Raw genomic sequence first — 27,588 nt, 5'->3', positions numbered from 1 at the left:
CTGTTTTAAAATTGAATTTAGCGCGGAGCAGGTACCAGGACCTCATGAGTTACGAGAAGGTGTCGTTGACCAACCCGCCGGGGGCGCCGGGCCCGGCGGCCGGGGCGCGTACGAGTATGAAGGTATCGCGGGCCGCGGCAGCTCGCGTATCTTAGCTGTATACTTTTGGTTTGTTTACTTTTATGTATTCATAATTTATATTAATAATAACATATGTAAATGTTTACGTTATTTTATTGAATGACATTGACACGAGTGACAAGACAATTAACTCTTTCTTCAGTGGCCGTAGGTCTCATATATAACACAAAATATGTATAACATTTACCTATATGATTCGACTAGTTGAAAGTATTATTTTTTGTCTCGTAGAAAAAGTATTGTATACAAACGTGATTGAGCATAATAATATTGTTGTTATGGCGTCTAGTTCTAGTGAATAATAAATGCTCTCCCTTCTAGTACTTTAGTAATTAAAATTATGTTAAACACACCATTATTAAAGATGTTGTTAATCTCTATGGAGGAGCGGTGTCTCTTGACACAGGTATTTTTGTACTTAAAAAGAGGCACCAACTTGATTCCTGTAAAATAACTTGTACTACTGAAGAAATCATATTTCAACACGCTCAAAACGACGTTTTTATTCCACCGATTTTTGGCTCATAATCGTAGATATTAAACACGCGTGCTTTTTTAGTATATTATAACACTCGTGCTTTTTCATTATATTATCCGACTTGAGTTAAGAAGGTAACTGATTGCTAATAATATGCATGGAAATGGAGCTTTCTTAATTTGGTCGAGTAATACTTTTTTTTAACCAACTATTAGGTTTCAAATGTTAGTTCAAAGAGGTTTTATCTCACCAAACATAATTTATAGATTAAATTACATTAATGAATAAACATAACATTTTATCGATTTGATCTCCATCCGTCGGTTATAAATACGATAATATTAGCTTTTTAACATTTTTTTTATTGGCTGTTTGTTGATTTCGTTCGCGCCTTTGCCTTGCGCGCGCATTGGAATCGTGCGTTAAAAAAAATAACGCGCCAGCCATTTTCCGTATTTGTCATAAAATTGGAATACTTTTGCATGTTTTTAGTTTATATATTGACGAAAATGTCATTTTCAAGCATTGAAAATTAAGAACACATAAAATTGACGCTGACAGTAATACTAATAGAGGCAAGAGCCGAGAACGACAGATTTACCATCAAAATCGGGTGAAAAATAATTGGCGGCATATGAAACTTTCATACAATGGAAAATTAGCAAAAACACCCAAACGTCTTTCCTGGCAAACGTGTCTTCAATGAACTGGCGAATAATTGCCTACAAGCCCAGCACGCTTTGGTGCAATTATTCGATGTTAAAACTAAGCCACCATTTTTAAAATTGTACTTTTACTGTTTTGACAAAAAAAAACTAATTTATAAGTTGTTTTTTCCTTGCAAGTGTGTTGAAAAACGTCGTATGATACGCGTGTGCATTGGTCATTACACACATCGGCTTTTTTATTGCGCGCTCGCTTAGAGCTCGCGCGCACAATTTTGCCTCGTGTGTAATGACCAACTTAGCACACTTGTATCATAATGTACTATTAATTTAATTTAATTTTAAAGATATTATGTGGATTACTTACATTTCATTTATATCCAGATTTAATGTAATGGAATCTTCAACCTCGTCAATGTATCGCAGGTATCCAAGGAAACCAAGAAGCATGTAAATGAGAGTAACTCCGGACATTCCCTTATTGAGTACTCCACAGAATCCCAGCATAGAACGCGGCGTGTTCATGGCGTTCTCTAGAGGCATCACTACGCCGATAGCTTCCATGGCGAAGATCGTGAGCGAAAAGAATTGAGGCCAATTCGATGGTGATTGTACTAATTGAACTTTTTCGAAATCCAGGCTGCCCGTGCCGACCAAGTAGTAAAAAGTTATGCCAAGTCCAACGCCCATAAAAACGTTAGCAATCATGGACACTGGTGCTAAGTACTTCAGGTTTCGGACCCAAGCCATGAAGATGAGAGGGAGAAGAAGCGCTATAATGAATATTCTTATTTCCACATCTTTTTCTTGAACATTCATGTAATGAGCCACGACCTGAGAATAAAAAAAAATGAGGTTTAAACTAACAGCTGTAACAGACGGGCGTACCGGACCGGAACCTTGGTCTCTTTCTCGCTCTCACTCAAACACGTCCTTAAGGGTCCCCGGCACAGAAATAAATATACCATAGAAGACGCAAATGCATTTACTTCGCGTGTCCGAACCCCGACCAAGCGTCGAGGTTGACCGTCGCTCTTTACAGTCCACGCCGCCGGTTGTTGCAGCCGGACTTACGTGAAAACTTAAAAAATGCTCCGTTGCATGATAATTAACTGTAACAGCCCAAAAATTGCGAGCAGCCAAAGTCAAGAACATATTTCATATCACAGAAAAGTAATTTTAAAATTATATTATGCGTAAATTTTGTATGAAAAAGTCGGCACGCTAGGTTTCAATACAAATCGTGATATTTGCGTCATCTAGCGTATATATTAAATCTGTGGTCCCCGGCAAGCTCGGTTCTCCATACAAGCGTAGTTCCGCTCTCATTTTAAAACGACTAGCTAGATTGCTCTGAAACTTTGTACTTACAATAGGATAAGGTATATCTATGTCTGTACTTAGTTTAACTTAGCTACTTAGTTTCTCGAAAACGCCTAATGTTGGTATTCCACCTAGTCAATTTTTTGGTCCAATGTGTATTAGCGTCTCACATTTTGCTTAGTGAGACGCAATGCACATTGGACCAAAAAAATTGCCAGGTGGAATACCAACCTTAGGCGTTTTCGAGAAATATTATTTCATGGAGTTTAACACTTCTGGTTATATTATATTATATTTAGGACATTTATTTTAAATATTCTATCTACAAAATGTTTTAATGTAAATACCTGTAAAATGTTTTTGGCCACTATAACCGTGTACACCGAACAAGTACCAAAGTAAGTCAGAAACAGACTTACAAGGATAAAAAGTCTGAAAAAAGGAAAAAAAGAATTATGGTAAATGTAAATAATCTATAAACAAACAATTTCGCAATAAACAATACTCGTATTGTGGTTCTGTTTTCGCGATCATTACTTCATTGATAGTTGATATATAGCAGTAAGTATCTATTGAAAGTTTGGGCGCACCATGGGCGCACCTTCATTAACATATTTCGCTCGCACTGCGGTCGTGTTGTAATAGTTATCACCACGCACTCCACACATAGCCAACAAAAATTTAAATATATAAAATACAATATTACTCAATAATAATTTTATATTATAACATTTATAACCCAAGATGTTAAATGAATAAAGGACTATATAATAATTTAATATATAGTACTTAGTAGATTGTTAACCAAGGTGGCAAGTGAACCATATTACCCGAGATAATTGAAAATTCGGAAGCTAATGTGAGAGCTTTTAACTGAATAATATGGCATATAAAACTACCCTAGGGTGGGAAATACAATTTTCCACCCGGTTATCAACCTATGAAAGGTGAACTTTCCGAATAGGAGAGAAGAAAATATATTTTATTATATTTGTACAGGGACTACAGGGTACCTGAAGGCGTTTCCCCACCGCTTGAGACATTCTGGGCCGTTTTCTAGCGCAGCCTGCCCCACTTCTGGAAAACTCATCGCCGTTCTTCTAGTTTTCTTATACAGCACGTGGGCGCATTTAATCTGCAAGGTACACGTTCGTTACTGCTTAATGCAACATACTTCAGTAGGGTACCTAATCTACACTAACATCAATCAGTTTTCGCTTTGCTGTAAGCTAATTAGGTAACCGTACTAAAAACCATAATAGGGTAGTTGACACATGTTGAATTTTATAACCAAATCTAGTTAAATAGATACAAAATGAGCAATTTATCACAATAAATTGGAAACTTAAAAAATATATAGGAATAATAAAAAGATACAAGACCATATAACGGTACCATTCGATTCCTTACATTTTATTTTAAAAATATTGTATAGCAACAATATACACAAACGCAACATTTCATCGACAAAATCGCAATTTCCTTGTTTTCCATACAAGCAAAGCGGCTTCTAAGCAGTGACACAGGGACGTCACGATGTGTTGCCATTTGTGTTGGAGCGTTTGCCCAGTAAAGTGGCGATGCCAGAATGACCATCATTTGTGACTTGTATTGCTTTAAGACAATGGGTCCCATAACAAACCTGATCGACAGATACCATTAAAAAAATTGTCAACTACCCTATTATCTACTCAAATATTCGAGAGTTAGAAAGAGTAAACCTACTGACAGTGGCGGATGCGGACATGTTTTTCATTGGATTAATAGTTACCGCAAGTCACAAAGTTATACACGGTGTTTCATGACCCACTAAAAACCTAAAAACAGTTTGTTCAGAATCGATAGGAGAATCGATTGCGCTATATTTTAATGGGGGTATTTTTTTATTTTATTTTTATTATTTTTACATGCCCAGTCTACAAGTTTGTAATGCAACAATATCAATAACTAGCATTTGACACGTCATTTGTCAATGAGCAACACCCACTTGGCCATTGGTAAACCTTATCTCGTTGCAGTAAGATATGCAAATGATCAGTTAACAGTGTTTATTCGTACGATGGTAGCTAGCAATTGTTTGACGTCACTAACGGCGAAGCATCTTGTGTAGAACAACCAGTCGAATAGAATTGTTAAGAAAACTAAACAACGAATATATTTTTTAAATATTTATCGGATTAAAGAATAAATATTCAAGATGAGTCCAAAATAAAAAAAATCTGTTGGGGTGTCTCAGGTTTTCAGTGGCTCAAGTAACACCGTGTAGGTATGTATTAAATGTAGCTGCATGTACTAGCTATTGTAGCTCAATCATTATGTCAGAATCCAACCATGTTTCTTTTTTTTGTTTTCTGAAGAATTACTAGACATGATGCCAACGGCCGCTTTCTATCACCGCACCGCTCGCCGTCGGCACGGTGTTCATCCTCACACCCTAGAACCTAAACCGTATGCTTGTTTGCCACCTACGTGGTATTAAAAAAACAAAACAAAAGAAATTTCAACACTATACTCTTCTTAATTCTGGAGTTCATTAGTTTCATACCTACTAATGATTAATTAATGAGTGAAAGAAGGCTAACAAAAAGAGTGTATATGGGAGAGGTAGAAACGGGAGTTGGAAGGGGCAGACCTCGGCGGACTTTCTCTGATCAGATCGGGGAAATCCTGAAGAAAGGCCAGGTCAAGAGCACCCTAAACCGGCGAGCGTGTATGAGGAATGTTATGAAAGTGAAGGAAGCGAAAGAGGTATGTCAGGATCGTAGCAAGTGGAAATCCGTGGTCTCTGCCTACCCCTCCGGGAAATAGGCGTGATTATATGTATGTATGTAATGATTAAATCATTAGTCCTTCTATTAAATATGTAAAATTTAGTTCAATAACTTTTAAATGACAGTCTGTGCTATGAGGACAATTAACTTAATGGCAATATTTATGGCAAGATGAGGTATACTGTGACATATGGTACAGGTGTACATATAGTGCAACATAAAATAAAATGGAACTAAAAAAAATCGATACTAAATTGTTGTGCCATGTTTAAGCATTCTACGTCAAAAATGTAACAGTTACGTAGGAAGTGTAGTAATTTTCCACAATTTCTTGTCAGACTATAGTACTCGGCAATCTTTCTATTTTCTCATAGTGTTACACCATACTTACTTTACTCTTTGGTGTTACACGATTGAAACACGCATAGCACTAATAAACATCAAAGTATTTTACGGAGCTTATAGATCGGTTATCTTTTAAAATGTCGCCTGGCAGCACTTATTATATATACACTTATACTTCATATTCTATACATACATCTTATAAAGCAGTCCCCGACGCGTCTGTCCGTTTGTATGTTCGCGATAAACCCAAAAACGACTGAACGGATTTTCATGCGGTTTTCACCTATCAATAGAGTGATTATTGAGGAAGGTTTAGGTGTATAATTTGTTAAGGTTTACCCGTGCGAAACTGGGGCGGGTCGCTAGTATATTGATAATTTATATGCACATAAACGTAAGTACATACCTATACACACCAAATAATCCAAATATGCCTATGCAAGGCTCTTGATTTGAACGAACATTCATGAAGTAGAATTATTTATTTGTTTAAGCTTTATTGCACAAAACATAAAAATAATGTACAAATAGCGGACTTAATGCCTAATGGCATTCTCTACCAGTCAACCATCGGGTCAAACAGATGTAAAAACCGGCCAAGTGCGAGTCGGACTCGCGCACGAAAAATTCCGTACCATTACACAAAAAACGGCAAAAAAATCACGTTTGCTGTATGGGAGCCCCACTTCAATATTTATTTTATTCTGTTTTTAGTATTTGTTGTTATTAGCGGCAACAGAAAATACATCATCTGTGAAAATTTCAACTGTCTAGCTATCACGGTTGATAAGATACAGCCTGGTGACAGACGGACAGACAGACAGACAAACAGACAGCGGAGTCTTAGTAATAGGGTCCCGTTTTTACCCTTTGGGTACGGAACCCTAAAAATGGTGCAAGGAGAACAAAGGAATTTATAATTTATAACTTACATGCCCATCATTATGGCCTTTTATGTTTACTGCTAATTCAAATTATTCAGATTTCCTGGAATTCCAGGACAATTTAGTGCCTGAATTCTCCCTTTTAACAAATACTTTAAATAGTAATTACCCTGTTTCAAATTTAAGGCATTGATAACAAGATAGGAAACAAGATATTTCTATGGAAAAAAGGAATTTTAATGTACCATCAGCCGTAAAAGTGCATGGCGACTTTATCAATGAATTCATTCTTAATTTCTATGCAATTTCGCAGCTCACTGTACCTCTTTCTAAAAACTGATTATCTAATGATCATTTGCGGTAGGCCAATTACCTACGAGTCCGTCTAAACCAACTTTGCCTCGACAGGAACAGAACCAAGTGCGGGGTGTCATTATACTTAAGTGTCACATTTTCATAAAAAATTGGCATTAATGATGACACTTTGTTATTGTAAATTCCATGCAGAGTTAGCTTGGTTTGACTCTACCATGGTCACAACAATAATTAATTAGTTTTGTCGTAACAAGAACAAAATCTTTCGCTTTAGCTTACACAGCATAGCTCCGTACCTACTCATCATCATCATCATCATCATAACATAAGAGCTTTGCTCTTGTCGGTGGAGTAATCGCCAATCATTTCTTTCTTGTGCCAGGCTTTCAATTTCCTTATACGACGCATTATTTTTTTAGGGTTCCGTACCTAAAAAAGAAAACGGAACCCTTATAGGATCACTCGTGCGTCTGTCTGTCTGTCCGTCTGTCACAGCCCAGTTTCTCCAAAACTACTGGACCAATGAAGTTAAAATTTGGTACACATAATGTAAGTTTGTGACCCAAAGACAGACATGTAACGAATACAAATGAATTTTAAATATGGGGGCCATTTTTGAGGGGTAAATGAGAAAATTAAAAAATAAAGTTTTTCGAACTATATCATATGAAAGAGCTCATTTTGAGAATCTCAAATATATTATTTTGTAATTTCAAAATAAATACCTACAACGTTATTTAAGAAAATAGCCAAAAATTAGTATTCTCCGAAACTACTTTCTAAAATTTTGAAAAAAAAGTACACATAATAGTTCCTTACATATAGACGGCAGGAAAACCTATTAGAAATGTGCAGTGAAGCGTGAGTCGGACTTAATTACTTAGTTGTTGATCCGACCGAAAGAGTAATGAAAACGGGCGAATATTTATAGAAATATCTATACCTATACAGTGACCCTTTTGCGTTGATTTTGAGTGTATTTTAATATTTACGCGAGCCAATCTTCGGGGTTGTACTCGTACTGTTAGTGCGCTATAGCTCTGAGAATTGTGAAAGGGGTGTGGGAATTTAACTTAATTCAAGTGTTTACCAGAACATAGGCGCAGTGCGTGCAGACCACGGCCACGAGTATCGTGAAGAAGATCCCGAGCACTAGGCCTGCAGATTTGAACGCGAACGGCATGGCCAGGATGCCCGTACCCAAGGAAGCCTTCAGCAGATGCGTCAGAGTATCATTGTTCCTGCATGTGGTGACAAACATTTATATACATTTAGTTTATACAAAACAATTCAACTTAAACAATTATTAACAACAATGAGATTTTTATTTCATTACATTGTTTGCTTCGTTTGGTGGCCTATAACTGGGAAATCTTCGTTCAGGTGTGAATTTTATTCGAATGTCGTATTTTTATGGCAAGATATTGAAAAAAAAAACCGGCCAAGTGCGAGTCGGATTTATTGTATTCTGTTTTTAGTACCTATTTCTTTTTATTGCGGCAATAGAAATACATCATCCGTGAAAATTTCAACTGCAAGTCTAGCTATCACGGTTCATGAGATACAGCCTGGTGACAGACGGATGGTCTGTCTAGCCCACATAGTTCATGAAATAATTGCAAACAAAAGTGCCAACTTTGTTTTTGCTCTCCTAAAGTTGCCTTTTTGACTACCGTATGGAACCCGGGGCGAGAGATATATTATATATCTCTTCAGTTTACGTTCAAAACTATCTGTTACAATCTAATTGCTCTATATATAGATACATATAGGGGGTAGCGGGACAGCTTGGTACACCTTTTTTTTAAATTGATTTTAGGCCCCCAAATGAACTCAAAGAACATTTACTGATCATGTACTCTCCACTAAACATTTTTTTAAATTTTTTTAACAAAAAAACTGGCAGGGGCACTTCGATACACTAAAGGGGCACTTTGATATGTTCGAATCTGCCCCAATCTTTATTGTACCAAAGTATCAAATAAATTAAAAATAATTTATTAAAAATATAATGTTAAGTATTACTTTAAAATAATAAGCTAACTTTATAACTGAATAAACGTACTTAGCTCTCATTATGATGTTCATCCGGTAAAGTCTATAATTTCGTTCCAAAACTCGATAAATAAATCGTTATTTATTTACTATGCGACCGCGGAAATGCGTTTTGACGCACCTAGGGGCAACGGCTTGCAGGCGAGATGTGCCGAAGCTGGTACCTCACTCACACGTACAAAGCCACGTTTCAGTGTTGCAGAAGGTGAACATAAGTTTTTAGTTAAGGAATTAGCGTGGGTGTTCAAAACTGCCCCTTGTGCCTATCTGCCCCGCTTCCCCCTATCTTTTTGGTACCTAAACTATTAGAGAATGGATATACTTTTGATACATAGTATGATCCGCTACTTTTAATGCTAACTCTACTAAGTATTTTTTAGTTTAAATTTTAAAGGTAGAGAGCAATATTTAGAGGTTCTGTATATTACTGTGTATATGTACGTACGATGTAGGATTGTCGACTTTTCTCTCCACAAATGGATCAAAATCTCCTGCGGACTCGACATCTTTTGTCATATTGTATCTGCAATAATAAACAAATATGGAGGTAAGTAAGTATAACTTAACTAACTTAGCGGTTTCACTCACGTAGTTTTAGTCACTCGCGCGACATGTTTCGGAGAGCCTAGGTCTCTATTTTCAAGCACTAACAGTGCCTGAGTGAGTAGCGGTCACGACGGGTGGGCGTCACATAGTGCGGCGCCGCTAAGTTAGTTAAGTTAATATGTCTCACGATAGTTTAAATTCGGGTAAGTATAATAAAATAATAAATTCTTACACAGATTGACTAAGTCCCACAGTAAGCTCAAGAAGGCTTGTGTTGTGGGTACTTAGACAACGATATATATAATATACAAATACATAAATACATAGAAAACACCCAAGACTCAGGAACAAATATCTGTGCTCATCACACAAATAAATGCCCTTACGGGATTCGAACCCAGGACCATCGGCTTCACAGGCAGGGTCACTACCCACTAGGCCAGACCGGTCGTCATAAAGTAAAACATTAAATGAGAACATAAGTAAAACATAAACAAAAATTGTAACACTTACTTGCTGACTATTTTCTCATTGTTTTTTTCATCTTCCGGCATTAAGTTTTCCAGTTCTTGTTGCGGTTGTAAGCCGTTTGTTTCTTGTTTCTAGAAAAGGAAACCAACTTTGTATCTTAAACGAATTTCAACTAACACATCAAAAGTATTCTAATAAAATATATTCGTTACTTACGGTGCCCATTTTGCTGCAATGGAGGCAGACCTTGGATTAGGATAAAGATGACGCGATCTGCAGGCAAAGAAAAAAATCACTAAGTAAATACATATAATAAAATTTTATGATGACATCACAGGTAAACGTCGAAGTAATAGGTACATGTGGAAATGTAACGTGGTTCTGGTTTTGAATCACGATAAGGGAATACCCATGCCTACTTAAATGCAGCTTTCTAGCAGTAACGGTCGGTGAAGCTAAGCAGAGGACGGACAAATCAGACATGGCGAAACTATGGAACCCTAAAAGAGGTGCTCGCAAGTTTCATGTATAATATATGTATGTACATAGTTACACCACGTTACGTGTGTTATTGTGTGAGAGTCAGCTTTCTGCGGTGTACAGTCGCCATCAGGTATCGGAGCGGCCACGGTGCTCACAAATATCTGAGCATGCAGTTTAACGTCTTGATAATAGAGGCTTTGTTGTTATATTTGTGAACACCTTGGCCGCTCCTAACTATTGTATATCTGATGCGACTGTACGTACGGAGCAGCAATCTAATGTTATAATGTAATTCAGGAAACAATGAATAAAGTGAGCATTTAACGAAGAACTTTTACGTTACGAATCGGTCAGATTTTTTTAACTCGCAACCGGATGTGACGCGCTTGTGTGTTGTTTGTGTACCCTACAATAACGTCACAAAAGTCTCGCTCTGCGTCTAATATATACATAGATCAAGGCCAAACTTATGTTTTATTTATTTCGTAACGTCTGGTCATAGTTTGCATTACAATACCTTTTCAACAGTTATTGAAAAATACTTATAGTAGGGTAAGTAAGCGGCTTTGAGTATAAGTCAGACGATGCCGCTTGGCACGATTGTTCCTTAGGTCAAACAAAGCTGATTTAGCCCGGTAACAACGAGATCTTACCGTGCATATCCCCCAAAAGGGAGGGGGAAAGGGTCGGCTCCCCAGGTCCAATCTATGCTATATTTCTTCCTGCTCTTAGCAACTAGGGCAAGTAATATATTATTTTCGTATAATTTAGGGACAAGGAATTAATTTTTGAAATTATTATTATACCTTTCCATACAAAAAAAGTGATTTTTGTACAAAAAATGAAAATGTAATGTAATGCCCAAAAAGGGGCAAAAATGCATGAAACAAGCATTAAAATAAAACATTATAAATATGCAGAATAATTACCGAATATTCGGCCCATCTTTAGAACAAGTGAGGGACTGTCAGTACAAAACGTCTTAGTAATATGACATAAATGATCACCACACTTTGTCATTGCAATGCCATGCAGTTATGATGGTCCGACTCTAGTAGGTACCTATGTCATTCGCTTTCAGCCGTTTTTTGAGAGTTTTAGCAACACACAAAAGACACACATTATTTCGCATTTAGGAGGATATATTACGCATGTATAGGTAGGTAGTTTGTAAGTAGAAAGTACCTATAATTACATATTAAATAAATACAAAATACCGAACATCGTGAGGAAACCGGACTAATCCCAATAAGGCCTAGTTTACCAGAGGGTAAATCCAGAGAGGTTGGAAGGTCAGATGGCAGTCACTTTCGTAAAAACTAGTGCCCACGCCAATTCCGTGCCACGCCACGCCCCATGAGCCGTGGCAAAATGCCGGGACAACGCGAGGAAGAAGATGATGACAAAATACTGAATACCGTCACTACCGTCCTGATATTGGCAGTATTTTAGTAGGATTAGAGTTGCTGCTTTGCACTTAATAATACGTATTACGTAAGTAAGACTAAGTTTTTACTTCCGGCATGAAAACAGAGTAACGTGATGTTCTATTTATATCACTTTTGTCTTCGCTGGGACACGCTTGTGGTACATAGCGATAGGCCATAATATCTACTAATAATGATAAGAAAATGTGGTCGGTCACCATTGCATCCGACACTGCACTGGTGTATCTAACGTGCACGTGTTATCTATATATAAATATATTATAATAATTATTTTAGACGCAACTGAATCATTGTACGTTGGATTATTCGACTTTCATGCCAATATCGTTTCTTCCTATTCGCAATTCTGCACAATCTGAATTCCACACAATAGTATTTCACCACATTCGCTATTGTGCAGTGACTGCATGTGCACAGTCATTATTTGTGTACAGTAGCGATTCTTCCTGTTCGCAATTCTGCACAATCTGAATTCTACACAATAATAGTATTTCACCACATTCGCTGCTGTGCACAGTCTTTATTTGTGCACAGTAGCCAATTCTGCACAATCTGAATTCTACACAACAGCACTTAATCACATTCGTTACTGTGCATTATTTTACTTTCTTTTTTCTTTCGAAGTTCGAAGTTTTCTCAAACATTACGTGGGAATATCCTCATTATATTACAAGCGCGCCACAGCAAAATCAGCGCTCTGCAGTTATTTATTTTTTGGCCACAATAACTCCGATATAGTGGTTATTGGTTAACGGCTATGTATGATGAACCCCCGTGGACGTCAGCTGCCGCTCCGTTGGTGAGTTGAGAAATGGCAGCCACCGAAACACGCAAAAAAAAATTGAAATCGTCTTCCGCTTGATACTTTGTCAGATGATAGTTTAGATGCTATTGTGAATTAAAAAATTGTCAGTATCTCGGTGGAGCGTCAGCTGGACACATGAATATATAAAAATAGTAGATTGTACAACAAGGGCACAAAGTCTGGAGTTGCAGGCGTACATGGGCTAAGGAGACTGCTTAACATCAGGCGGGCCGTATGCTTGTTTGCCACCGACGTAGTATAAAAAAAGCGATTTATTTTTATACGAGGCAATTTATATAGCCGAGGATAAAAATAGGCGTTTGTGCCTGAGTTATACACACTGCTTTTCACTTCGATTGTGAGTAAAATAAAACAATGACAAACAAATAAAATACATTTTTTTTTTATCTATATATATATAAACGTAAAAGTCCTGACTGACTGACTGACTGACTCACTTAAATCAACGCCCAGCCCAAACCGTTGGACCTAGAGAGCTGAATTTTTCACAATAGGTAGCTTTTATGACGTTAGTATCCACTAAGAAGGGGTTTTCCAAAATTAATTCCCTAAGGTGGTGAATAAGAGGTTGAAAGTTTGTATGGAGATCATTTTTTTATGAGTGCGGGACTTGAAACTTCGTATAAAGGCATATTATTAAAATACAGTTATTTCAGCGTTTTTGAAAATTCATCCCCTAAGGTGGTGAAAAAGGGGTTGAAAGATTGTATGGAGATCAAACATTTTATTGAGTGCGGGACTGGAATCTTTTTATAAAGGTAAGTAAGTAAGTAAGTAAATATTCTTTATTGCACCAAAATTATACATTTTACATACATGTAAAACTACAAAGAAATATTTAAAGAAAAAATAGAACCAGGTAACAACAGGCGGTCTTATCGCTAAAAAGCGATCTCTTCCAGACAACCTAGCATGGTATATTATTAGCATAGAAAAAAAGTAATTTCAGCGATTTTAAAAATTTACCCCTTAAAGGGGTTAAAAAGAGGTTGAAAGTTTGAATCCATTACAAATGCTTATTGAAACTTCTTAGAAAGGCATTGTATAATATTACAAAAAAAGTTATTTCAACGTTCTTAATAATTCTACCCCTAAGGGTGTTAAAAAGGGGATGTAAGTTTATATGTAGTACAAGTTTTCGTTTTAGCTAGGAACATGAAACTTGGTAAAAGGGCATTATATTAAAATAGACGAAAACTGATTGCACCGTGTTTGAAAAGTTTGTATTAATAAAGTTTGCAGCGGGAGCGAACATTTTTTTTAAATAGTGGACTTGAAAATCTAATTGTTGATTAAGAATGAGGGATTATATCTTTATATCGAGAACAATTTTTTCAGTTAGGGGCTTGAAACTTTGTACTTTGTGAAAGACAAATTTCATGCGTTGTATATAACAAACGAGAACTTTACGAGCATAAGAGGTGAAAAAATCTTTTCAGTCATCGCATCCCATTTCATACTTTCAGATGGTAGTTTAGATAATATTGTTAATAAAACAAATCGTTCGCTGGTTGTATCGCGGTGGAAAGACCGTCAGCTGTTAAAACATTACTGTTAGTTAAAATATTATTTTAATTGATTTAGTACTGTTTAAACTGATTTATAATTAAATTCCAATATACTAACCTCAGTTTTAAGAAGCTAAACAAAGCTAAAAGGATACATCTATATCTATTTTAAATGCTAGAGTATGCAAAGGGAAAATTTGAGTTTACTTCTTTACATATTTTCCATTATTACGAAAGAAAAAGGATCTGAGTGAGGTTAGTTTTTTGGAATTTAATTACAAATCAGTGTCAGAGTATAGTAGAAATAACCAAACTTTCAGGAAAAGTCAGGAAAAAAGTTAAATGTTGAACAATAAATGAAGATTCATATATATTTTTTTCATAATTTTTTGTTTACCTATTTTGAAAAATTAGGCTCTAGACAGTGACAGTTTTTGTAATTATAGGCATAGGTATTCGTATTATCGTTGCGCTGGTAAGTAGTACGTTTGATTTTTTCCTTTCGCCTTAATTAATAGTTTCGCCAAAAAAAATACGACAGGCTGTTTTGTTATTCTTACTAAACGACTTAATCGATTGTAATCTTTCTCAAATATAAGTTGAAATATTGTCATTATTTTCGTAATAATAGGCTTCCGGCGCTTTCTTTTCTATGACAGATGACCGGTGATCACGTGATGCTTTCCATAGAAAACGAAGCGCCGGAAGCTCCGGCCTGGACACGGCCCGGTCTAACGTGAGTCATCCTTTAAGCGCGCTAAAGCGCGTCAGAACCAAATCAACTTTATGGAGTTATTTAGTCTTTGGCCACAATAACTCCAATTTTATTGCAATTGGGCTCAGCGCAAGCATACAGAGTACAAGGAAGGCACGGAGCGACGAGCGACACAGCCTCCACGTCTCAAAGCCAGCACAGGACTGCCGGCCACGCCTTTTTCGAGCAACATACGCACAAAATGTTGAATAATATTCGATTTCTTAAAAAAAAATGATTTATTAACATTTTTCTACGTTGCATTTGTAGTGCCTGTTAAAACATTTATTTTAGTTTAAAAATAACTTTAACCGAATAAACCGTTTAGTAGATATAGACAAAGTTAGTCGCAAAACGGCCTGTCGTAATGTTCCTTTTATGGGGAAACTATAAGTCACAGGAAAAAAGTCAAATGTTAAAAAATGTTGTACATAAATCGTAGATTCATATAATTTTTTTTCATATTTTTTTGTTGAACCGTTAAGAAGATATATACTTTAGAAAGTAACAGTTTACGGGCAAAAACAGCGACTAGCGCCTTAAGGCCGTTCCATCGCTTTGCCGCTGTCACTGTCACATTTCGCAAGAAAGAACGGGAAAGATCATGCGCGCCAAGTGACAATTTTGATCGAATTTTGTCGATTTTTGTTTATTTTAAAAACGTTACCTTACAATATCGAAATTCGAAGCTATGAGATTACTATTTAAGTTAAGATTGTTTTTTCTTCTTTTTTTGTTTATAGTATCACATAATAAATAACCGAGTGAAGTTTAATTAGATCTCCGAGTTAGAGGTTACTTTGGGAATTAATTGTATCGAGCGAAGTGTCATAATTCGTGTATCGGAACTATCGGAAGCTATGTTATTAAAAAAGATAATATAGTCAAGAACTACATATATTTTTTCCACGTCTACGAATATCAACGCCTCTTAGAAAAACATGATCATATAAGGAGATTTTTCGCCTTCTGGCTCAGGGAACCGCCTTAAGAGAATAAGAGCGCGTCAAGGTAATTTTAAACACAAGTCAACAAGTCATTATATGTATTAAAAAATAAATATATCTATTTCGATTTAACACCCCCTGGCACTGACTAAACACCGACTTGGTTTCACATTACATCTCAAAACTTTTTTGTAGTAGAAGAATTGCGTTGCGAGACTTGCATCTTTTTACATGTAATGTTATTGATGGGATCTCATCTCTTTTTTGTAGGCAGTCCTACTTTTCGTGTACTCATACCCATACCATACTCATACGATGTATACACATATCATAATTATACACATCTTCATTCATACGCACATCGTACAACGTAGTGTACCTTATACTTAACGTACTAATTGTAGGAACTGCAAACGTAACTTTCTTATCGCATATATTTATATAGGATTACAAACTTACTTGTGCAATTGTTAAATATTTAAAACGTGAGTGATATTGCAGTATTTTTAAGTTTTTTGGCTTAATACGCTAAAAACTAATTACGTTTCAAATTTGGAGCTTGTGGGTCTGCTAGAAGTACCTTAGAATTATGATGATCGTGAGTGAGTGTGTCAGTGACAAAACTAAGGAACTTTGACATGCAATAATTCTTAAACTACATGTTAAAATTACATCTTATTGAGAATATATCTAAATCATGTTATGCTCTATACGTCACTGAAAATTCAGGGTTCTAGCTTAAACTATCACAAAATTACAGTACGTTGAAAATGGCCTGAGTGGCTTCGAGAAAAGGATGGTAAGGCCGTGCCTCTTTGTTATGCTCGACTTGGCGGGGGCACTGCCGTGCCCCCAGATGATTATTAGAAAGTTTATGATCCCAATGACTAAAAACTGTAATATATGACATCTATTACAGTTTTTAATTTATATAAATAGTAGTGTGACCACTTAAAAACACAAATCAAAATATTTAATAAAATAATTTGATTTGTTCCCAAACTTATCCCAATGACTACTTAAGTACTTACTTACTGCGTAATTGAATATGAGTGTGTTATTGCTCACTATCGGATTTATCGTACCGTTTTCCACTATGACCGGGTAGAGAAGGGCGGGAAGCGACTGATCGTTGTTGCCGGCCATCGATCGCTAATCGCTAGTGCTCGATAACGAAGTGTTGCGTACGTATTGACATTCAAAGTTGACACAATAAATAACAAATAACGAAAGAACGCGATGTCAAACGTGTCGTCTATGACCGATAGTTACCGATGTTATGTTTAAACTCGGCTTATTGGTTAAATACATGATTTACAGATATATGAGTAAGTAGTACTCGTACGAGTAATAGGTAGGTATGTACACGTACAGGCACCTACTCCTAGTGGACATGTTCAGACAATGAATACGTTGTAATTAAGTAATAATAAATAAGAATTATTAACTCCCGTTAAGCCGTTCAGTTGGGCCAAGCCAACCTTAACAACTAGAACTATATAGGTTTAAGAACTTGTAACAAAAAAAATGGGGATAATCTGTTAACGTTATTCCTATACGTCTACGTATTCCCATACGTCATGGTATAAGTAAAAATATTTTTTACAGTATTTACTCAGCTTATTTTTATGTTTATCGATCAAATAAAGCAATATAAGTGCGTCAGAACAGACCAGACTGATCAGAACTAATAGGTACCAAGTTTAAACTGATGTGTCTACCGTTTAACCGAGGCGGTTGGTAAGAAGTATGTCCAACCAAAATCGTTTTTTTTTTTCGAAATGAAACTGAAACTGAAAATTTTATAGACGTGTCAATGTCGTTGAATAAAATTTTAGTTGGCCTTTCTTTCTAGAAAAACAACAACATATTAGTGTTTTTAGTGATCAATAAAATACTTATAATTCGTTTAAATGAAACCCATTATTTAAATGCGACGTCGATGGCAAGCTAGCGGCCCGCCCGGTCACCGTTGTCTATGGACGTCTGACGTCTGCAACTTTAGGGGTGTTAGTTGCCCGTTGCCTTTTAAAAACCTGTTAACTACGTTTTTGATTTAACCTATACTGTAGTCACTGGGAAAAACCTCGGCAGAGTGCTCATTCCACAGCCCGAGCGGCCGCGGAAAGAAATTTATCTGAAACCGCACAAAGCGCACTGCGCGACTATTTAAATTCCAAGCTTGAGTATGTAAGGAAGGATGCCCTGGTTCTGGTTACACCCTGGAAGAAGCTAGAAAGCTGCCGTAGGCATTATGTACTGTGCGGTTTAAGAGCCCGTTATCGATTTTAGTCGCAAAAATGTAAAAGTTATAGATTTAGTCGCTGAAATATTATAACAAGTACTGGTTTCTATTAGAGCACGTCTTCTCATCTTGCCATTTTTCAGATCTATTTTTTTAAAACAGACTCACTAAATTAGTAATGATTTTTTTCTGATGGACGTTTACGTAAACGCGCGTAAAGCACTGATTTTGTCGCTCTTATTTGTAAATTTTGTAGTTTGGACGGCTAAAAATGGTAATTTTGTATTACACATATCCTGTACTCGACCTTTTATATGTATAATATTTAGTTTTATTAGCATTATTAATTATATGTAGCATAGCCCGCGTTTGTGTTTTTGTATGCCAGTTGCTGGTGCATGTGCTTCTTAGTTGCTAAGTCCATCTTTTGTACCATATTTTATGCAAAATAAAGATATTTATTTATTTGATATTTACAGACTACATTTTTATTATTATGACTTTGAAGTAGTGTAAATGAAAGTTAGACGAAATCAATTTTCTCCAGAAATTACTTCAAAACAAGTGACAATTTATCTGAGAATCGACTTTATTTCAACGAAATTTTGATACTTAAACAATCTACAACATTTGCTGAAACTGCTCTTATACATCATTTTGTATAATTTACCACCATAATTTTTTGATGAATTTTTAAAAACTGCCTCCTTTCTTCATATATTACCGGTGACGCATGCTCGCGACCTCATTATTAAAAGGAAAGATGAGAAGACGTGCTAATAGAAACCAATACTTGTTTTTTAGATATTACGTAGCAAACGTGTATAATTTCAACGACTAAATCTATCAATTTTACATTTTTGCTCCAGAATCGTTACCGGGCTCTTAAGAGGAATTTCCTCCCGCAGACGCTTTGGTTATGAAATAAACTCCCTGCCGAGGTTTTCCCGAGGGGCTACAGTATGGGGTTCATCAAAAAAGGAGTGTACAGGTTTTTAAAGAGTCGGCAACGCGCATGTAATCTCTACAATTTTGTAAATTTCGGCGCTAAACATGAATTTTATGCCGAAACCCTGACTTAGTTCGGACACTAATAAGAAGTTATTCAGCTACGGACTGGTTGAAAGCTTGATGCCGATTTGTATTATTTAAGTAGATAAGTAATAAAAATGTAATATATACTCGTAATGTACTCCATAATTGTCGTATTGTATCAGGTGAAGTACTTTGACACAACTTTAATGCAACATATGTAATACATACGATGTGGCTTTGTGTGTGTGTGGTAAAATAAAATAAAATAAAAGTAGTTTTAGTCCCATGACTCGGCAACCTTCTACTATAAAATCACCCGTCTGAGATAGGTAGTAGTATGGTACTGGTAGACCTTTAGTGTGAATGGTTGCCATTTGACCTCCTTGGAACCGAATGTTTTGTTATTCCAGCCGCGATCGTTTTACTCCGTTTTACTCGCAGCACACGCAAACTTGCTGTAGTAGGCCGTCCGATTGATGCATGTGCAATGTATCTAATACCTACACGTGTAAGACACGATAGTACTATTAGTTATTCTGTGGTAAGACACGCGTTTATGTATACAATATAGTACATCTATGTAAATATTCTGACACTGCAGCCAATATAAAGTTGTTTATATGCTACGAAACAAACACATTTACCTATTTACTTATTGTTTATAAGTAGAAGGTAGCTGATACCTTATTGTTGTGGTATCAAAATTAAAACTGTTATCGGTCAGCTACCTTCTAGGTAAGATAAGATAGAATTGTAATGTCTTAAGACATAAAAAAGGATTTCTTTATCAGTGGTCTTGTTGCAGAATTAAGGATGAGTTACGTTAGACCGGGCCGGGTCAGGGTCGGAACTTCCGGCGGTTCGTTTTCTATGGAAAGCATCACGTGATCACCGGTCATCTGTCATAGAAAAGAAAGCGCTGGAAGCTCAGGCCCGGACATCGCGTGGTCTAACGTGAGTCATTTCCTTTATTCTTACTTGCGTCAATCAATTACTTTCGTTTCAAATTAAAGCATCCTACTCTAATAATGTCCTAAGATTATTTGAAATTACTACAGGTGTTTAAAAACTGGTTGTATTAGATTAGCATTTTCTTAGTTTCTTGTACAGTAGGCCGAGCACATGATTGGCGCGACAGTATCTCGCCGCGAGATAGACTACCCGTCTTTTACTAACTGTATGAATGAAAGGGGGACGGGTAGTCTATGTCGCGGCGAGATACTCTCGCGCCAATCATGTGCTAGCCCGGCAGGAGCAGACACGAATGGAAAGCAATGCCGTTTATCCGTACTTTATTTACATCACATTTTAGTAATAGGTTTACGCTCCAGCGAAGTCTCTAAAAGACATAATAATAAAAAAGACTTTCGCCATTATTCGTATTTCTTAAACTTACAATATAGAGGTTTAAAAATACGCCGTTTCTTTCAATAAAAAAAAACTTGTTTTGTTGATAGATCGGTCAATTACACAAAAAAGTGTAACTTTCAGTTGCGCTTATGTACTTTAATAAGGTGAAATCGGTAAATGTTGGTGTGTTGTTTTTTTATATATTGTTGCATATTACTAACAGTAACAGGTAGATTATAAGGCCAGACCACCAGACAAAAGAGCGTATAAGTTATGTCGATAAAACCAGACGCCTTGCGGCAGTTGCGGCCCAGCCATGCACAGGAAACTACATTGTCTCTCGATAGTCTCGATTCCCAAGAAAAAAAAAGTCACCGGTCAGCCTAAATAATGTCTACTCATTGTAAGTCTTTTATTATTTAAATGATATTAGGTAACGGAAAATTATAATAATTATAAAATACAGAGGTGTTGGCTTGCCCCCATTACTGAACCCGTGGCGCGAATTAGTTTTAATCTAAAGTACCTACCTACATTGCTGGGTGTTTGTAGTTACGTTCTTGACGTAATAATAATTTAAAGCATTGTCCTTGTTTAAACAGGTTCATTAGCGTTAACAATAGCAGCATCACACATTCATTCATGTTAAATAATATTAACAGTTTCATACTTGCTTTTAATGACGTGTAGAGGCACTACGTATAGGTAGGTACGTACCTGTATCTACCGCCGCACCTACATTAAGAAACTAAGACTATTCTACCGAGCTCTAACTCTACAAGTTTTGAGTAATTTTAAAGAGTTTATTTATAGCATTGCCATCATCTGTACGGCTCGGATGTACCCAAATTTTAACGGCGTTATTCATAAACGCGCTACAGGCCCCAATTGGACTGCGTTATGACTGTAAAGGGGCCCACTGACTATCAGTCCGCCGGAGGATATCGGCCTATCAGTTGTTCGGAACTGTCAAATTGACAGGCCGATATCGTCCGGCGGACTGATAGTCAGTGGGCCCCTTAAAGGATTTGCCACACATGTATGCGTTCTGCGATCAGCGGTCAGGTCAAACCCGCATTATGTATGAACAACATTGACAGCAACCTTTGAAGTTTGACCTGTCCGCAGCCCGCAGAACCCATCCAGTGTGGCAAATCCTTAAGAAGCGATTAAACGACACGACACTGAGTTAAAACCGAGACTTGAACCGCCAATGACTTCAACTGACGCGCTCAGTACAGTTTTATCAACCTTCGTGCATTCCGATATTGTGAAAAATAGACATGGCGTTCAAAAGGCTAAAGATTAAATATTAATTGGTTGTTTTATGTTTATTTATTTTTGATATTAAGAGTAAAAATTTTACCTACTCTTATTTCGTAATAAATATATAAAGTATATAAAGGGTAAGAAAATATTAAGATGCATAAGTATTAAAATTTTGAAGTTTTTAGCAAAATTATTAAAAAACATTTCTGTCGTTGGTTTCTTTATTACCATTTGCTAAACGTGAAATAAGGCGTCTCGCGTCTATAGGAGCCGAGCGTCAGTAGAAGCTGTTAACTCGGTACTGCGCGCGTTATCAAATCAGTTGGCATAGTGAACGTTCATGGACATGGATCATGGATTAAAGTGCCAAATTGTGGGCGCTTAACGCGTTGTACAGATTAAATGTTTTGTTTCAAAAACTTTTAACATAAAAAATTAACGTGTATTCATAAACGTAAAAGTAGGTAGGAGCCTAATTCTTTAAATTTATACATAACGAATGTGCGGACAACTTGTACCAAATTGTTGCTTAATTCAACTCCTTTACATACAAAGCAATATAAAATGATTTCTCATGTACTTGTGTAGCTTATCTGCAATTATAATATAATATTAGATAATTTTAATTACATAACGAAGTCTAATTACGAGTAGGTATTCTATGAATCGTTTATCTTAATCTGTCTGTTTGATTTATGTATTTGTAATAAACGGAATATAACATCATAACTAATTGAGCCTTATAAAATGTTATAAATAAGAGGGTAAATATACCTAGTGGAGATATGTTGAAGGGAGCCACACGAAATCAAGCGCTCGAAACTCTAAAAACCGCACATGTGCGGGTCCGACTCGCCCACCGAGGGTTAACTAAGGTTTTAGTATTTGTTGTTATAGCGGCAACAGAAATACATCATTTGTGAAAATTTCAACTGTCTAGCTATCACGGTTCATTAGATACAGCCTGGTGACAGACAGACGGACAGAGGAGTCGTAGTAGTAGGGTAGTCGTTTTTACCCTTTGGGTACGGAACCCTAAAGATCGGCCCGTTTCGACCTCACGATGTCACCACCTATCGAGCAAATTAGGTATTAGTTAGGTCACCTGTGTTAAAGTGACATCTTTGTTAGTTATTATTAAACAACTTCACCATCTTGTTTGACATGGATAGTGTAAAGGTCACTCACACAAACAGGCGTTGAGTAAAATTTTCTCAATTTTTTACTGAATTTTTCAATAATATTATTGAATAATTGGCTCTATAAACCCGCTCAGACAAACGAATCTATACTACATAAACCTCAAAGTTTATGGTGCAAGACCTCTACGTATTTTAAAAGAAAAACTTGAAATAAAGTTGTATGAAATTCGGAATAAGGAGAACCACTTAAAGCTAACTAAATGTATGGCTCCGCCGTTCTGAACACTTCAGAAAATTAAATTAACTAAAATAAAACATATTTTTTAGTGATAGTTAAATAAAAGCTTGTAAAAATGAAACGAATACGCTTAGCCCGCGCTTGATCAATTAATTTCAAAATAGAAAAATAAAAAACAAATAAAACAATCAATACGAAATTTAGGTGTAAAAAACAAAATACAAAAAGTTATGTAGCAGCATAATACAATTACTGGGGATCGAACCAGGGACCACCCGGTGCAAACGAAAAAAGCGAATGTTTGCAAAACACGCCTTAATAGTACTTACCTAAGCTGACGAAATTCAGCTACTCATTCTCGAGTAAAAACTAAATATCTTAATACCGCCAAAACCAGCAATACAAAATTTCTGCATTTTTCGACATTTAATCTGTAAACATATCTCAAAAAGAAAATGTTGTTATTATATCGATACGACTATTTGTTTAGGCGCGAGCTATCACGACTCCGCCATTTTGAAAATTTTCCAAAAACCGGATTGACAAAAAAATCTATTTAGTCATAGAATTTGGTCACAAAATTTCACGAGAATCGGTTGAGAATTGCGACCTGTAGAGGAGAACATCCGGACATACAAAAGCAAAATGCGCGAGTCAAACCGTAGACCTTCGCTACGCTTCGGTCAATTAGGCATTAAAACACTCGTGTTATCCTTTTAAGATAACTCACTTAGTTCGTTTCTTAAACCCAGTGTATTTTAATGCCTTTCATTATGTAGCAGTCACATAAACCTATTGTACCTACATTAGTAATTGGTTTATTATAATTATCGTAGATACACATGGCACTTATGGCAGACAAGCAACCATTAAGACATATTAATGATTAGTAAGTTCCACTTAACTATCCTGCTGTTTCATTATCTTGCCCCTAATGACCTAGCCTCGACAAAACAATAGCCATATATTCAGACACTTTACACTGAATACACTGTCGCATTATGATAGTGCATAATGATTATAATGAACCATTTTTAAATATTGGACTATATTATATTATAAGTATAAGTACAAGTACCGTTGACATCGAACAATGAGAGGAATTTGTTTCAAACTATTTCAACTTTTAACAATTGCGTATCAGTAGATTCAACTTTAGTACTATTAGTTTCGAAATTTAACTTTGACTTGTGAACGTATACAATTATTGTCTTCGGTTACCGCGATAGTTACTGGTATGTGGGTATTTTTGCACTTTGTAATTTTTCCTCAGTCACCCGTTGACCACGAACGCTGTAAAGAGTTCGAAACGTCGGGATGTATTATAAATTCAATATACGCGATATAATCCGTTTTCATAGTTTTATTTCATGAACGTATACAGTTGTTAAATAGGTACAATAGTGATCGGAATAGGCAGAGTATAAATACCTAAACTTGTAGAACAGTCATAAAGTGGAGACTGCCTTGCGATAACATTTCAAAGTCAAAGTCAGTCAAAATATTTTTTTATTCGAATAGGCCAAGCAACAAGCACTTTTAAATTGTCAAGTTTAACAAATATTACCTTAATCTAAATATCAGAGCAATTTATTGATGCAGTTATTATTATTCTTAAAAACATTGAATTATTATAGATATGTCAAACTTAATAATAGGCTTTAGAGATAGGTTCACGTTTTACATATTTTTTAAATTTATTAACAGATAATTCAGTGATGATATTTGGAAGTTTATTATAAAATCTTACACAATTACTCATGAATGATTTCTAATTTAATGGAGCCGAGTGAAGGCCACTGCGAGCTTATGCTTATTTCTAGTATTAATCTTATGTATGTCACAGTTTTTCTTAAAACTGGCAATGTTTTTATGTACATACAGAATATTCTCATAAATATATTGACAGTGCACTGTCATTATGACAATTTCCTTAAATTTATCTCTAAGTGAGTCTCTATGGTTCATTTTATATATTGCTCGAATAGCCCTCTTCTGCAGAACAAAAACGGTATTTATCTCTGAAGCACCACCCCACAGTAAAATACCATATGACATAACGCTATGGAAGTAACTAAAATATACTAATCGAGCTGTTTTCACACCAGTTAACTGACGGATTTTGCTCACTGCAAAAGCTGCAGAACTCAGTCTATTCGAAAGAGTATCAATATGGGGACCCCACTGGAGTTTAGAATCTAAAGTTATACCAAGAAAAACTGTACTATCAACCAATTCCAATTCCTCGTCCTTCACAATGACACTTGTTTGCACATGCATTACGTTACTACTAGTGACAAACTTAATAGCACAATCGGATTAAGTCTAACCTCGAAATCCTTCCAAAGATATGAAATTTGGTATGTATGTTAATTAAAGGCCTCTTTTTCATGTCCACACTATTTGGCATTTGGGGACCTCGAGGAATCGCAGCCTTCTTGGAAAATGTGTACCATCCTGGAGCTATTTGCGTTTTACTCTAAATATACGTTCTCTGTGAAAATATGGTGTAAGGCAACATTAAAGCTTATTAAATTCTACACAAAAAAGTCCTAGATATCTTTGCGGAAAAAGTACATCTTGTTATAGAAAATAATAGCTGAATCCAGATTTAGCGCTTATACCCTTTCAGGGGATATTCTCTTAATAGGTAACTTGTAGGAATATGAATTCCACTTTTGTCTATACATTTGTACATGTACACGTTATACCCCAATATTAACATTTTACTCGACTGCTACTTAAACAGAAAGTAGGGTTATGGGTTTAAATACTGATAATCAGTATACCCTGTAGCTCAAGATACTGGTCGGATTTTTTAAAATGACATATCGGTAGATTCTTCTTGCCCTTCGCAACCTGTTTACACTTGTTTTATTAAAGAAAAATCAATACAGCCGCCTCGAGAGGATGCCGAATATTAAATCATATTTTTACTTATAGCGCCTAAACTATTGAGTGGATTTCAATGAAATAGACATCAGTAGATCCATAATTGGTACACGAGTGCTATGCACTACAAGTTTACTAAAATAAATGAAGGAAAAATATTTAGGACTTAAAAATGTGACTGCAAAAACAGATTTTAGGTCTTAAATGGGGTTTAAACAATAGTGACAGTAATGAAATTTGACACCTACAATTTCAGGGATCCCTGTCTGCGTGTCATAAAATTGGAGCTTTGGGGACCACGGGGATCAAACGCCATCTTGAAAAGTATAAGTCTTTTTTGTTTTAAGTTTCATATTAAGAGAATATCCCCTGAAAGTGTATAAGCGCTAAATCTGGATTCAGCTATTATTTTCTATAACAAGATGTATTTTTCCGCAAAGATATCTAGGACTTTTTTGTGTAGAATTTACGAGTAATAAGCTTTAATGTTGCCTTACACCATATTTCCATAGAGAACGTATATTTAGAGTAAAACGCAAATTTCTCCAGGATGGTACACATTTTCCAAGATGGCTGCGATTCCTCGAGGTCCCCAAATGTCAAATAGTGTGGACATGTAAAAGAGACCTTTAATTAACATACATACCAAATTTCATATCTTTGGAAGGATTTCGAGGTTAGACTTAATTTGATTGTGCTATGAATAAATGTATGAGTTTTGAGTTTTAGTTGAAGGTACCTACTTTGAGATGGGGAAGACATGCGCTGAACACATGATGGCCGTTAGACGGTTGTTTGTATATCGTCGTTCCACCTTGTTTAACTGTGGACACAGGAACAGGGGGCAGTCAGCTAACGTGCTAAATGAAATATCATGATGAGCAAAAAACGTGCGCGCTGGTAAACGGCACTCATCATCATTATGCAACATTCAACGTTAAGTAGTGACATTCAATATATCCTTGTGATCACGGACACGGAATAGGCGAAAGCGGTATGAAACAGCTAGGTTTTGCAGGTAATTTATGAATTCCTTGTATCTCACGGAAGGTGCTAAACAAATTAAGTGCATGTTTTTATGTATTATTCCAGCAGTCGGTAAGTGGAGCTTATCCGACCACACAATAAAGTTACGGTTAAGATACTATTTGCTAGTCTTATTGGCGTAATGAAGAACCTCTGAAAAAGGCGGTATCTTATGCCGGTGGAATAGCCTCCTGAGGCCCGGCTGTGTAAACATGACCTGCCATCATTTAACGTTCAGGGAACAGTCAGTCTTGGCATTTTACTTGACGAGTGCTGCACACTGTACTTACATATCGTATCGCAGTATATTTTACGAGTGCCAAACACTGTAACACTGTATCTTTGAGCTATATCTACAATAACAACCTTATCTTATATATTGACTTCTTAGCTAAAGATTTCTTAGATCTATATATCAATTGAAAAAAATA

General features: G+C 36.1%; 1 protein-coding gene and 2 long non-coding RNA genes across 5 annotated transcripts in view; all 3 read right to left on the bottom strand.

Annotated features, from left to right (window-relative positions):
* Positions 1–27,588, bottom strand: part of LOC134754495 (uncharacterized) — a 400,626-nt gene that overhangs the window by 116,834 nt on the left and 256,204 nt on the right. The window lies entirely within an intron of this gene.
* The window catches only part of LOC134754521 (uncharacterized), an 82,689-nt gene that overhangs the window by 10,711 nt on the left and 44,390 nt on the right, over positions 1–27,588 (bottom strand). The window lies entirely within an intron of this gene.
* The window catches only part of LOC134754324 (proton-coupled amino acid transporter-like protein pathetic), a 46,943-nt gene that overhangs the window by 5,907 nt on the left and 13,448 nt on the right, over positions 1–27,588 (bottom strand). The window contains exons 1-8 of one of the 2 annotated variants that reach the window (XM_063690589.1): positions 16,996–17,012; positions 10,211–10,267; positions 10,037–10,125; positions 9,423–9,500; positions 8,013–8,163; positions 3,621–3,742; positions 2,955–3,039; positions 1,652–2,118 (exon numbers count right to left, since the gene is read on the bottom strand). In XM_063690589.1, the coding sequence (XP_063546659.1) occupies positions 1,652–2,118; positions 2,955–3,039; positions 3,621–3,742; positions 8,013–8,163; positions 9,423–9,500; positions 10,037–10,125; positions 10,211–10,219 (1,001 nt within the window). In that variant the 5' untranslated portion in view covers positions 10,220–10,267; positions 16,996–17,012. Of the gene's footprint in view, positions 1–1,651; positions 2,119–2,954; positions 3,040–3,620; positions 3,743–8,012; positions 8,164–9,422; positions 9,501–10,036; positions 10,126–10,210; positions 10,268–16,995; positions 17,013–27,588 lie in introns of those variants that run through there. The other variant, XM_063690588.1, reaches the window with a different exon arrangement.

This window comes from Cydia strobilella, chromosome Z (genome assembly GCF_947568885.1).
Source record: "Cydia strobilella chromosome Z, ilCydStro3.1, whole genome shotgun sequence".
Classification (NCBI taxonomy): Eukaryota; Metazoa; Arthropoda; class Insecta; order Lepidoptera; family Tortricidae; genus Cydia; species Cydia strobilella.
The sequence above is the reverse complement of the archived record's forward strand: the minus strand, read 5'-3'. Positions and strand labels throughout refer to the sequence as shown.